General features: G+C 37.4%; 1 protein-coding gene across 1 annotated transcript in view; it reads right to left on the bottom strand.

The window, feature by feature from the left end:
• The window catches only part of cep290 (centrosomal protein 290), a 41,389-nt gene extending 27,630 nt beyond the window's left edge, over positions 1 to 13,759 (bottom strand). The window contains 17 exon segments of the mRNA XM_038705917.1: positions 123 to 232; positions 2,590 to 2,656; positions 2,748 to 2,848; positions 2,974 to 3,136; positions 3,487 to 3,659; positions 4,749 to 4,872; positions 5,939 to 6,061; positions 6,659 to 6,748; positions 6,932 to 7,114; positions 7,366 to 7,512; positions 8,956 to 8,976; positions 9,162 to 9,215; positions 11,213 to 11,347; positions 11,899 to 11,945; positions 12,045 to 12,114; positions 12,328 to 12,405; positions 13,080 to 13,759. Coding sequence (XP_038561845.1) covers positions 123 to 232; positions 2,590 to 2,656; positions 2,748 to 2,848; positions 2,974 to 3,136; positions 3,487 to 3,659; positions 4,749 to 4,872; positions 5,939 to 6,061; positions 6,659 to 6,748; positions 6,932 to 7,114; positions 7,366 to 7,512; positions 8,956 to 8,976; positions 9,162 to 9,215; positions 11,213 to 11,347; positions 11,899 to 11,945; positions 12,045 to 12,114; positions 12,328 to 12,405; positions 13,080 to 13,193 — 1,800 coding nt within the window. The 5' untranslated portion in view covers positions 13,194 to 13,759.
• Between the last annotated feature and the right edge of the window lie 5 nt (positions 13,760 to 13,764).

Genomic DNA, 13,764 nt, shown 5'->3' with positions numbered 1-13,764 from the left:
ATAGCAATTCCAATCAGATTTAACAATTAATTAAGCTGAATTAGGAAATCACTCTTCTTTGAAACACAGGGCCTTGATCGAAGTTGAGATGCAAGGAATGACGTCATTAGCCAGGAGCTTACTTGGCGTTGGATGTTTTCATCTGTGTAAGTGCTGCTTTGTTTGAGTGGCAGCTGAACAGTTCTACTGGGCCCAATGTCTTCCTCCAGCAGCAAGCTTGACTGTGGGATCCCTGTAGACACAGCTGATAGTTACTAAGACTTAAGAAACAGCACAATGCAAATATGAAATCATTATAACACTTTGTAACAAAATGCTATAAAATGTCTGTAGTAAGAAAAAGGCTATTAAGAAAAACTCTAAAGGGTGGGTTTACACAAAATTATCACTTACAACTAGCCATCTACTGTAGATAGTTTGGCAGATTGTAGTTTTGGTTTTATTTGCCCAGGTTTGAGATAGCTGTCTCTAGCACTTAACTTAAAAAACATTTCTGCCTCCTCCCCAATACAGTGGAGTTGAATGGAATGTTGTTTTTTACTCAGGATAATCTCACTCACTGTCAACAGCTTTCATAGGAATGCGGTTGAAGGTTTTGAATCAGTTGCAAAGAAAACTCCCACACACTGTCTAACTTGCAAAAAATGTATATTAGGTGTGTAGGAGATTACTTGTTTGTCTACACCAGTCACCCGCTTCCTCATGAAATAAGGCAACAATAACAAAACAGTCATTCACATTTCCATTACTGTAGATCAAGCTAAAGCTTACATAAACTCTCTATGGTAGCAATACTATATCGTCCCAGAGTGATCTATACTAGGATGTAGATTTCTGTATAATGAATGTAAACCATAAATATAGTAAAATGCATTCATAGATAGATGTTCTCAAATCTTGCTGGTACCTCATACATCAGTAGATATATAGGAAATATAATAAACATGAAATGTGACCTCACAAGAGATTCAAAAGACAATAATTTCAAACTTCATTAATTGGTGGTAAGTAACAATGAAGAGATCCACTGTTAGGCCAAAGCAATTAAGCCGACTGTTGGGCACAAAAGACAGCCCTTTTGTTAGGAGGGATGTCTGATCCCTCAATAATTCCTTAGAAGAAATGTTAATTACGGTGCCCAAAAAATGCATTTGGCCTAAAAGTGTATCGCAACAGAGACCTGCCCACTGACACTAAGATTCATATTTTCAAAGCCAAAGGCATGTTCTGCCCAAACACTAACAATGCTTCTATAAATACCTTTGTAACTTTTTTCTCTTTTCCTATTTTTCTATAAATTTCATTGTTAATTAATACTGAAAAATTAATGAAGAATGGAATGGAATTTCCTGTAAGGTTGCATGTTGTGTTTATTATGATATTGCCTCTATTTATGTATAAAGGTACGAGCAAGATTTGAAAACGTATCTGTTAATTAATGCATTTTACTATACTGAACAAAATTATAAACTCAACATTTTGGTTTTTGCCCCCATTCTTCTTGAGCTGAACTCAAAGATCTAATACTTTCTGTATGTACACAAAAGGCCTATTTCACAAATATTGTTCACAAATCTGTCAAAATCTATGTTCGTGAGCCTTCTCCTTCAAGTGGCCTTTTACTGTGGCCAGCCTAAGACACAACTGTGCAATAACCATGCTGTCTGATCAGCATCTGTGAGGTGGATGGATTATCTCAGCAAAGTAGTTCATCTCATGATGAATGGGGGCAAAAGTGTTGTGTTTATAATTTTGTTCAATGTATATTTATGGTTTACATTCATTATACAGAAATCCACATCCATCTAGTATAGATGACTCTGGGATGACATAATATTGCTACCATAGAGAGTTCTATGTAAGCTTAAACTCAATCTACAGTAATGAGAATGTGAATGACTATTTTGTAATTGTTGCCTTATTTCATGAGGAAGAGGGTGACTGATGCAGACTAACAAGTCACCTCCTACAAAAGATGGTTTCTCAGTATTTTCCCAATATTATGAGGTCTAGCACTGAAACATTGTTAATATATATTTTTTGCAAGTTCGACAGTGTGCGGGAGTTTTCTTTTTTCTCAACTTTTGACCCCTCCGATGGACCTGTCTTTCATTATAGAGGTGCGGAGTGGTTAACTGAATTTTTTTAATCAGTCAAAAGTGATGAAAAATATTACCACAAACAAAATTCCTTTGTACTCCATTGTATTGGGCTGAAAGCAGAAGTTACAAAGTTCGATTTCTTAATGAAATGTGCAAATCAAGCTACTAATATTAACATGATTACATACCATTAGAGGTCATTGAAAGAAAATGCTTTTGTGTAATTTGAGGGAATCAGTGTACCGCATGGCAGACATACAGTATGTCAAACAACAGAGCAGATGAATACAACTTAAGAAAGTAGGTGGGTCCCTTTTGTATAAATCAGAAATAGGCACTATTCACTCCTAAGGCTTAGACAAAATCAGAAATAACGTGTTACAAATTTTGCCCTTTTGAAGTACCCTTTTATCTCTCAGGGGTAAACACAGCAAAATAATGTTAATAAAATCATTAGTGTTATTTAATTCTATGATTTTTGTGTCACCTCTTTCCTTCACTATACGTCTGATTTGTTTCTTTAGTTCCAGTCTCTCTTCTTCAAGCCGTTCAATCTAGAAAGAAATCAAGAAACGAGGTGAGAGGTGCTCAGAAAACATAGTGGTTATAAAAGCAGTGGTTATAACCTTTGTAATCCCACTTTACCTCTTTGGTGAGGACTTGGTTTTCTGCTTTGTACTGGCGTTGTCTGAGATCTTTGGCCCGTCTGAACTCTGTCAGATTCACTTCCTGCTTTGGTTCCAGACCTTGGGAGTCATGTAAACGACAGAAATAAACAAAAGTAAAATTAATTTCACCGCTCCAGGTCAGTCAGTGTTGTCTAAATAGACTGAGAGATAGGAACAGTAAAGTAAAAAAAAAAAAACCTGACCTAGTTTTTCTCGGAAATCCTCGTTTTCGTCCATGAGGTCATTGATTCTCATCTCAAGATGGTTGATCTCTTTGGTCATGGCCTCTGCCTCACGATCTCTCACTCTAATTTGATTTTTACACTCTTTGATCTCCGCAATGGCTGCTTCCAGGCCGTAAGTGCCCTGTAAATGAAACAGAGCTGTGGTTACTTGTCCATCAAAAAGCATGTCTTGTCTCACTTTCTTTATTTCCTTGTTTTTCAAATTGTATGCTTTTTGGGGAAATCAGGATGTGATTAGACATGGTGAAAGACAAACACTTAGCTTGTAGACCCAAAAAGCATGTGGATGACATCGTAGTCACATAGTCATTTCAAAGTCTCTATTAAAAGCGAGGAGAGACATGAAAAAAAAACAACAGAAGCTTTGCTTCTGGGAATTTACGTCTCAATTAATTCGATTTGGATTAAAATGATTTGATGTAAGCCAAAAGTAAAAAAACAAGAGGAAAGAGAGGGTATTTGTAGACTTACAGACTCGTACTGGCTCAAGCGGTTTGAAGCCTCAATGAGTGCTTTGTCTTTTTCCTCAGCATGAGTTTCTGCAAGCTTTACCATCCGTTCTGCTTCCACTGCTCGGGTCTCTGCAGCGTCCAGCTTGGACTTCAGCTCTTCCATCTTTCTCTGCTGTATGGTCGATGGTAGGCCTTTGACACGAAAAGGAAATTGTCTCTAACTGCAGATAAAAGGGTGCTCACCAGATGGTCACCACCTGATAGTAGTATATCAAAATTTCTCCTGTATGTAACAGACAAAAGACTATGGTTTATACTTAATTTAGCTGAGGGCTAGGTTTGGACTTCACTGATACTTTGACTGACTTGTGGAATGAGAAATGACTAAATTGGCGTTTTAGGTTGACACTACTGCCAACTTATATATAATGCTAAGCTTGTGACATTACCCTGATATGTTTGCAAACAATTAGCTATGTACACATCCAGCAGGCACAGAGAAACATTAGCATTCATTTGGAGACGTATTTCTGGCAACCCAAATTAAAGTCCAATAATCACTCTCCTCTTTGCTCTCTTTTGGTTTCCACCAATTCCTGAGGGAATTGTCTGGCTCTTCAGCTTCTGAAACCTTTTTAGTCGAAAACAGCTGCCTGCTGCAGGCAAAAACAACTGCAATTAGAGAAGTGAGGCTGAAACAAACTGTTGTGGGCCATAAAACCAAAACAATGAACTGAAAGAGGCTTAAAAAGCTCTGTAGAGGTCAGGGTAACTGTAAGCTTGTGAACTACAAGTTATCCCTTTCACATCATTTGTTCCATTGTTTAAAAAAAACAAAAAACAATGCAGATTTTTGCAGCTTTAAATAGCCCATTGAAGAAGACCACAAAATGTCCTCACTGCCCAATGAGGGATTTTTGTCATCTTTCTGTTCCTGTGTATGCATTTAAAACAGATATTCTATACTGTAATATATATAAAAATCAAACATTTTTGAGCCTAATTCAACTGTTTATCTGTATTTCTTTTCTTTTCAGAGAGTGATATTTTAAATGTTTTTATCAGCCATGCGAGCAAATTAACTCAGCATTCAGTTAGTGGCTAATTTCATTGCCTCTACATTATTACTACAAATGCTTGCAGTCCATGAGTGAGAAAAGAAAGGCTGATGAAAGTGTCTTGTAGTTGTCAGATCTCTCTATCGCTTGTTGTACATTGTACGTCACAATTGTCTTTGGTATGAAGGCGTTCGGTTAGGATTCTAATCAGTGATTCACCCACCTCGGTCTTTATTTGTGGACGTCTTTAGCTCCTCAATGAGCAGGGTGTGCTTTTCCATTTCCCCTGTATACTGCTCCACCTGTTCACTCAGCATCTTTATTTGATTATCTCTCTCTTGGACGGCCTTTAGGGCATTCGGCAACAATTTAAAGAGAAAAATGTGTGTGTAAGACTCAGCACAGTTATAGCACACTAAATTACCGGCCCTTTTATCATCAAGGAAATTTATGAAAGCAAATCTAGGGGAGGAGGAGGAAGAGGCATGCACAGAAATCAATACAGGGAACATTAGCATGGCATGATAAGACAGATGAAACTTACACTGCAGAGCTCATATATGACCTGGCCCAGGGCAGCGATAGAGAGATGGAAGGGAGGACAGGTTGATAAGGCAAAGAGATAAAGCAGAAAGAGCGAATAATGACAGACAAATGGAAGAAAATGAAATGACGACCCAGTCAGTCAGGATTCCCCTGCCACAAAGGATGCAAATAAAGGCATGCACACATAATGACTTTCCACACCGTAATTACAATATTTGTCTTGTATATTCAAGTATGTGGGTCTGGAGGAATTATATCTAGAACATATGGTTTTATTTAAGGCTTTATCTTTTTTTTGACATATGTGCCATACTTATGACATATGATACTGCTTTACCAAAAAATAATTCTTAAGCATCCTCATGTCCTGCAGCTATTACTGTGATGAATTAAAATATGACCATCTACTGTATGATGTTGAGTATTAAAGCTGCGATAGGCAATTTATTTTAGAAGCATTTTTGTTATAATTGTTGTAATTCTCTTTACATTCTGAAACCAATCAATAAATCTAATGCTCTGAAACAAAAAATAAAACAATTCGGTATATGTGGCTTTAACAAGAATGTCCGAAATGATTGATTACCTACCGACCTGCCTACTTAAGTGCACTCTGCCCATGCACTCATTGAGCATAAACATTTTTGTGGGGATGTCTAGGAGGGAGACCTGAATGAATGGGGTGGGATTTTTTGGTTGGATATCTTGCTGGTTTCTCCAAAGTTGCATACTCCAGCTTTCAGCCAAATAATGCATTAATTTGTCAGCTAGATATATAGATACACACACACACACACACACACACACACACACACAGATAGACACGAGAGACAAAAATGATTACTTCCTCCCCTGTTTGGAACAGACCTGCTGCAAGGCAATAATGTTGCTTTTGTCCAAGTCCAACTGGGCTGAACGCAGCTTTTCCCTCAGATCACGGATCATCTGCTGGTACACCACAATTTCATCGTCTTTCCCAGAGAGCACTCTCTATGTGTGAGGAAAAGATCATGTCAGCACAATGGAAGGTGCAGTGAAGGAAAAGCTGACTGAAAAAGCCAGAAGTATCACAATCTTGTGTTTTATAGTTTTGTATTTCTGTTTCTGTTCACGACCACACTGATAAAATTGCCCTTCTGTTTCTCTTGTTCGGGTAGTTGGTAAATTAACTACACAGTTTGGTTTCTCACATCAATAAAATTAGAAGAAATTTCCACTTGATACTATGGGCAACCACAGATTGCTTACTCTGTGAATTAACATGTTGTATCAGTTGACTTTGATAAATCAGTGACACTCATAGCAAAGCTATCACCCAGGGCCTTCAGAAAGTACCCTATAGCAGGGACTTTTTGTGGGCAACAAACTAAGTGTAGACTCCGGTTCCTGCAGTCAAAGGCCAGTTATGTTTCTGAGTTCATAAAAAGGTTTCTCAGATCTCAGTGTCTAAGTTTAATTTGCTCCGCAGGTTGCTTTTATTAATTCTTCTCTCTTGCTTTATTACACATATCTTTTAAGTACATCTGTCTTAAAGACAAAAACAACAGGTGACTTGTTGAGAGTAGCTGACATTGGATTAACACTCACCTTCCACTCCTCCACTTTGGCATTGACTGCTGCCATAATTGGGTCATCCTCTTCAGTCATGCTATGAATCTTATCCGTTAACTCTCTGACCTGCCCGTAAAACACACACACACACAGGTGTGTGACTCATTTTCTTGCACATATTATAATGTAAAATAATCAGTTCATGTATTTGATAACAATGCAGTAAAATGATAAATGGTATCATCCACAGATTTAGGTTGGGAACAGAATACAAAATTTAAAAAGTAGTTAATTGAGGAGGATCTTTACTTGCAGCTTTGCATGATCTCTCTCTTTCCTGAGCTGGTCCATAATAGAGTCAGTCTGCTGCACAACAATTTTCATTTTGTTGTACTCATCTGTCATCTTCTCCATCTCCTTCACTGACTCCTCCAGACTTTTCTGCATCTGCTCATTCTGTGTCTTCAGGTGTATGTTTTCATCTTCGGCTTGCTAATACACAAAAAATAATACAATAAACTTGATTTATGGCTACATACCTTTACATGCTACAAATCAGCAGTACAAAGAGCGGGTAATAAAAACAGATAAAAGCCATAAAAAAAAAAGTAAAAAGTTAAATTATGAATTGAAAACAACAGTGATCTTTCTCTCTCTGTCTATCTCTGCCAGAGAGAGAGAGGGAGAGAAACCAATGGTGCTATAGCCAGGCTTGCAAAGTAGACAAATACTTTTCCAAGTACCTGAAGGTCTTCCAAGCACTGATAGAGCTGGCGGTTGGCCAAGTTGAGCTTCCGCTGGGTCTCAGCATTCTCATCTCTGGATGGGGCCGGCTCTTTCTGGTCCAGCTCTCCACGATAGAAGTCGACATCCTGCTGGAGCTGCTCATTCTGTTATGGGTCAGAATAAGTCTCAGAAAAGGAACTGGATCCATTATCCTGTGACCACACACTACAGGTTATTTGATTAAGGGAAAAGTAATATGCAACAATTTTGATAACCTAATAGTTCTTTCAATCATTTTCTTGCAAACATAAGAGCCAAATGCATTTATTTGGACAGGGCTTGGGAATTCAGGAGGAGTAACCAGCTTTTTGTATCTTGGACCCATCCTCACAGAGGGAAGGCTCTGACTCGGCACCACCTTTCACAATGGGTGGTGGAGGCTACCATTCTGGCTTATGAGAGTCAGGGACTGCACCAGCCCCCCACAGCCTAATTCCACCAGGGGTATTGCCACCTTATGGGCTGTTGGTAACATCTGTGCTGCTGCTAGTTGGGCATCCCCACACACATTTATTTGGTTCTACTGCTTGGACGTGACTGTGCCGTCATTGGCACACTCAGACCTGTGTTAGGTATCTCACAACATTGCCCTGCTAACATGTGTAGGGTACGTAGAAGAAATACGTTTGAGAATGCCATGCGGGGCAAAAGGGGTGTTTATAAAGTGGGTAACCTAGTAAACTTTTTAGTCTTTGGATTTCTTGCAATGATAATATTTACTTACTGTATATACACAGATAGGTGACAAATTAAAGAAAAATACAACAAAGAGTGTCATAGGATGGAGACGGGCCATCATGAGCCCTCAGAACATCTTCAGTGCTTCTTGACAATTCTGTGGAAATCTTTTGGAAAGATGAACACCATTCCACCACAAGATATCCCCTCACCTATATATACACATACCACCTTTATTTAATTAAGTAGTCTCATTAATATCAAAAGAGACCTGGATACAGCAGAAAGAACAATACACAAACATAGTCAGACATAACAAAGAGACATATAGCACCAGAGACAGTCACAGAGATCACTAAAAAGATTTGAAGATTAAAGTTTATATTATACCATTTGGTCTTATGGAGATGGTTGTGGAGAGCAATATCTTACACAGTGGTTTAAAATCTTTCATAGGTGTAAAACTGAGTTGAGGAGCATTTTATTCACATCATTTTCATATTTCCCCGCTCTTTCATTCATGTTTTTCCTTTAATTTGTTCCCCGTCTTTATATTTCAAATATACTCTACTTACACTGTCCTTGCAAATAAATAAATAATTTTAAAAAATGTGTCACTCTCTGATCTGTATGTTATCTTACTGTTCTCACTCTCACACTGTGCCTGCTGGCCAACTTACACTCTCTCTAACCTTTTTGGAGAGCTATAAAAAGCAGTGGCAAAATAACAAAATAACAATTCTACAGCAGAAATTTGTGTACAATAAAATGTACACAAATGATGTAAGAACAAACAATTTCAAATTCTTACATACTTATTTTGAATAACTGACAGGGATATTTAATTCACTACTACCTATATTTCTTACCTTCTTTTTAAGCTTTTTAATCTATAGCAATGGAATAGAAAGAGATGAAAGTTGAAAAAGCATTCATATGAGCAAATGGTGGCAAAGCATAAGAGATAACACAAGTTTTAAACTAAGTAAGAATAGATGGTGTATTGACTGAGGATGAAGCAATGAATGAAAATATTTTTAATGATCTGTAAGTTGCAGAGCCAGCTGCCGCATACCTCTCTTTTCAGCTTCTTGACTTCATCCTCAGCCTCCTCTGCTCGCACCACCAACTAGGAAAACAAACAGTGTGCAAAATGCATAATCACATTGCGAATTTAACCACACCAGATGCACAGCATACATGTTATATTTGCACTTGGCATTAGCCTTGCTCAGGGGTACTTAAAAGGAAACATCTGTATTTTCCAACCTGTGTCTGTCTCTAAGTGACTAATGGAGATAACAAATTTTGTAACTGGAGAGCCCTGCAGTCAGCAGCTGCAAAAATGGGCTACAATTTAATCCTTCCCGGCAATTTTCTTATGATGATTAGCTAGTATTATTTTTACTTATCTTTGTTAAGAATACTGTTTTGACCCCACAGTCATACATCTTGAGCATACATTTTATTATTGCATATATACCTTAAATAGATCTCACAAACAAAAAATTTGGAAGAATATAAATAAATGAGAGTAGACCATATTGTGATAATAGCTGTTCAAAACATTGTATGTATTCTCAACATATGTTTTTGTTTAATATTTAGAGAAAAGCAGAACAGAAGTGGTATAACTCTACATTTTACTTCTGTCTCTCTCCTTCTTTTGTGTGTTTTCTAGCATCCACACTTTCCCACCTACATTCGTAATTTCTGCTACGTCATAGTAAGCTTGCAAGGTTTAAGTTTTAATTCTACAAAGTTTTTTAAAAATATTTCCACATCCCAATAGAATGCAAATTTATATTTGATTTCATCAGTGATTGTACAGCCGATAACCATAACTTCTGATTTATTTACATTCAATGTATACCCTGAAATGACTCCAAATTCATTAATTCATTAACCAACTGTCCCGGCCAGAGATAGATAAATTAATATACCACCTGTGTACATCGACAATTACTATTTTTCTCCTGCTGTATTTATGCCTTTTATTTTCTGCTTTAACCTAATATGTTCTTCCAGTGGTTTGATACATAAAACAAAAATCAATAGGGAAAACGGATCCCCCTGTCTGGTACCTTTAGATATCTAGAAAAAATAATATAATAAAGATGTTAGACATTGCCCCATTAACTCTGCCTTTGTCTATCTATTATGAAAGGAGCAATGGTTGATATAAGGGGTGAAATAATAGCCTATGCTTCTTTAATGAATAAATAAAAAGAACATGCAAGGAAATCACTCAAAAGGAAAATTGAAATATACAGTCTATGGAAAAAACACATTAAAAAATCTAGAGAAACCTCAGTATGGAAGAACCTAAAGCAGCTAGCAGAGGCTAAAGCAGCAATAAACGATTTTTTTAAATAAGGAAGTAGAAAAATCATTGTCCACTGTAAGACAAAGAACATATGATGTCCAGAGCAGTTAAGGTGTTGGCCTACAAACTCGAAAAACTGCAAAAAAAGGGTATCAGTAGAGAAGCTAAAGAAAAACAAACCAAAAAAGTATGAATAATGGTTCGCAATGAGATGGAGAGATATCTCTTTTACAAAGGCAATATCAGAGGAGGAGATTTACAATCATATAATCAAGTCACAATACATAAGTCTCCTGGTAGTGATGGATATACGAATGAGTTTTACAAAGAATTCCAGTATGACCTTATTCTACTTCTGTGGATAACAGTATGATATTAGCCAGGTAAAAATCCTACAGATTGTTCATCCTATAGGGCAATCAGTTGTTTAAACACATATCATAAATTTCTATCCTCAATGTCCTAGCTACCAGACTAATTATACTAATAACTAATTATACCACATCTAATAAATCCAGATCCAATCGGTTTATCAGTCAAAGACAGCTTGTTGATAGAGAGAGACGAACACAAAACATTTTAGAGACAGCTCAGAAGCAGAATCTCCCTGTGGGAATGGTAGATGCTAGACCTTTGAAAGGTCTAATGGTCTTATCCATCTAAAACCTTAAGGAAAATGGGTTTACACACCACCTTTATAAATAGGTTGAAAGCTATGTATGAACTAACATTTGTAGGTAATCCAAGGACTAATTACAGTCCTATGCTACGCATGGGAATTATGGATAATGTGCTCATACCTCCTCATTGTTTTTCTTTTCCTTGCCCATTTCTTTCTTTAACTGGGTCAACTCCTTCTCCCTCTGCTCCAGCTGGGTCTCGAGCTGCCGGATCTCATCTCTCAGAAAGCGGGTGTCTGGCCCTGTGCCGGAGTGCTGAGCCGTATGGACCGGAAACAAGACATCCAAACAACCCCCACCAAGAAACCTATTAGTCTCACATCACCTCCATCTGTTCACAACACTTATATATAAATGCATAAAGTCCTTAAACAAGGCTTAACTTTCTCTTTGCTGCGGGGACAGTGGAAAATCTGATAACATACAAACCTTAAAACATTTAAATTATAATCAAGTTGTTAATAGAAGCAATGGCTGTGAGCATGCAAGGAATTAGCTGTAATCTTCTTAGGTGCTGTCATCCAGTGGTCACAACAACCAATCCTTTTGTACCCAGGGTTACACACTATGATTGGTTAAAAGATTTAGCACTGTTGCCAGAAATAAAGCATGAAGGATGATTTCCAGTCAGACATATTAACTTTTTTTTATCTTTAAAGTCATATTAACTTAAGTTTTTTTTCACATTTATACTGGTACTGACATACATCCCAGTGATAAAACACCTCAGTATCTTAATGAGTAACATACACATACAAACATACAGTATGTAAGTATGCAGATCTACAGATGCTGAAAAGCATTACCTTACACTCTTGCTCCAGCCTCGACACCTTGGTGAGGAGTTCTGTTTCTACAGTACAGAAGACATAATTAACAATGTAAACAGTGTTTGTTCGTAAATTTGAACATATGAAACATTTTGACTACTAAACGTCATATGTGCACTAACCAGTTTTAGCATGCTTTACACCCATCTTATCAATAAAGTTGACGGCAACAGTAAAATCCCGATCCTTGATCTAACAGGCAGAGGGAGAGAAGACAATCACGTCTAAAATGACAATTTATAATTGTTGAATTTCAAGAATATGCCTCCAAAATAGCATCATGATCAATAATGTGAATTCTAAACTAAATAGTATTGCTTCTTTAAATATACTATATATGTTAGTGGGGTTGCTGATAGATGTGCGTGGGAGAGATCAGAATATAGTAATAACAAGACAGAACACCTTCAACAGGGCCTGAAACACTCTGAGGACTTGCATAATGTCCTCCGGGGCTTTATCCTTCACCTCCCATTCTTCTGTCTACATGAAAAAACAGATAAAATGCATAGTAATTTAAACGCAAAACAATACTATTCTGATACAGCACAATAGCCACATAAACAAGAGAGTATGAGGTCATAGAGAGAGGGTGGGGGGGATGTAGACTATATTCCAGTATATATATACTGAACATAAAATCTAAACTTTTCTTTAAACCAATTAAAGTTCAGATGACAGCATTAAGTTTAACAAGGAATGTATGCAGATGTAAGACTACAATGTGAGAACTAAATTGAATGGTCTTATTTGGATTAATCTTGTTTATCATACTCAAATGTAAACTTTTTTGATTTAGTTGCAAACTGCTTTGGCAAAAGTGTTTAAATGAAACATTCATGCCAATAATGCACACTGAACTGAGATATCCAGGTCAACAGTGACCACAGGAGGAGACAGTCAAAGGAAAACAATCGGATAAGTACATTTTGCTGACAGAGCCAATGAGCTGTAACACCCTGAACAATAATCTCAGATCAGCAGGACAGTGGTCTTGTTTTGTGCAAGTAACCATTGCCATGGCTAAACACACACAGTAACGTTACCACTATACTCAAGTTATAATTTAAAGTCAGAGAGCAGCTGGTGGTTAGGCAGCTGAGCATAAATTTGTGGTTTAACGTTAATTAATATCAGAGTGAAGTGTAGACATTTACCAAAACGAACATGCTGAAAACTTCGTCCACTTGCTCTTTTTCACAATCATAGAGGCTCGCTGGGTCAATTTTCGTCATTTTATCCCACTCAAGAGCAGTGGGCATCTTGGCCATAGCGTATGTGAATATTTCACCAGGAATTGAGCAGACAGCACAGTGATAACTAACGTTACCTGACTAAACAAAACTTTGCCGTGCACATCAAAGCTTTATTTATTGACGTTAACGCCACATTAACATGTTTCGCTAGCTAATAGCTAACCTAGCTACATTTGTGATAGCGTTAAGTAACGTAGGCAATTTACGTAAACGTTAATGCACAAACTGCTACTCGTGTTCATTAATTAACGTTAGCTAGCTAAGTTAAACGAAATGTCTTATTTAACATCGTTCAGTAAGATGCGTCAGGCTAGATGCGGAATATAGGCTGCAGGTTACATTGAACAGCCATCCTGATGTTTCCATGATGTTTGATGCTTCGGATGCTGCTAGGTTACCGCTGACAACAAAAGCGCCAGTTGCCTAACTAACGTTAGCTTATTAAGCTTGTCCACAAGAAACTACAACTAGTAAACATCAGCGAGTGGACCATTCACACATTGCGGATATAACGTTACCATTATCAAGTACTTAGAAATCGCACTTTAAACACTTCGTGTTGGGTTTGAGTCAAAAAACATCGCGT

The sequence above is a fragment of the Micropterus salmoides genome, unplaced genomic scaffold, assembly GCF_014851395.1.
Source record: "Micropterus salmoides isolate LMB-PRFRI ecotype aquatic unplaced genomic scaffold, ASM1485139v1 Ms_hic_scaffold_8, whole genome shotgun sequence".
Taxonomy (NCBI): Eukaryota; Metazoa; Chordata; class Actinopteri; order Centrarchiformes; family Centrarchidae; genus Micropterus; species Micropterus salmoides.
This window is presented reverse-complemented; position numbering and strand designations above follow the sequence as displayed.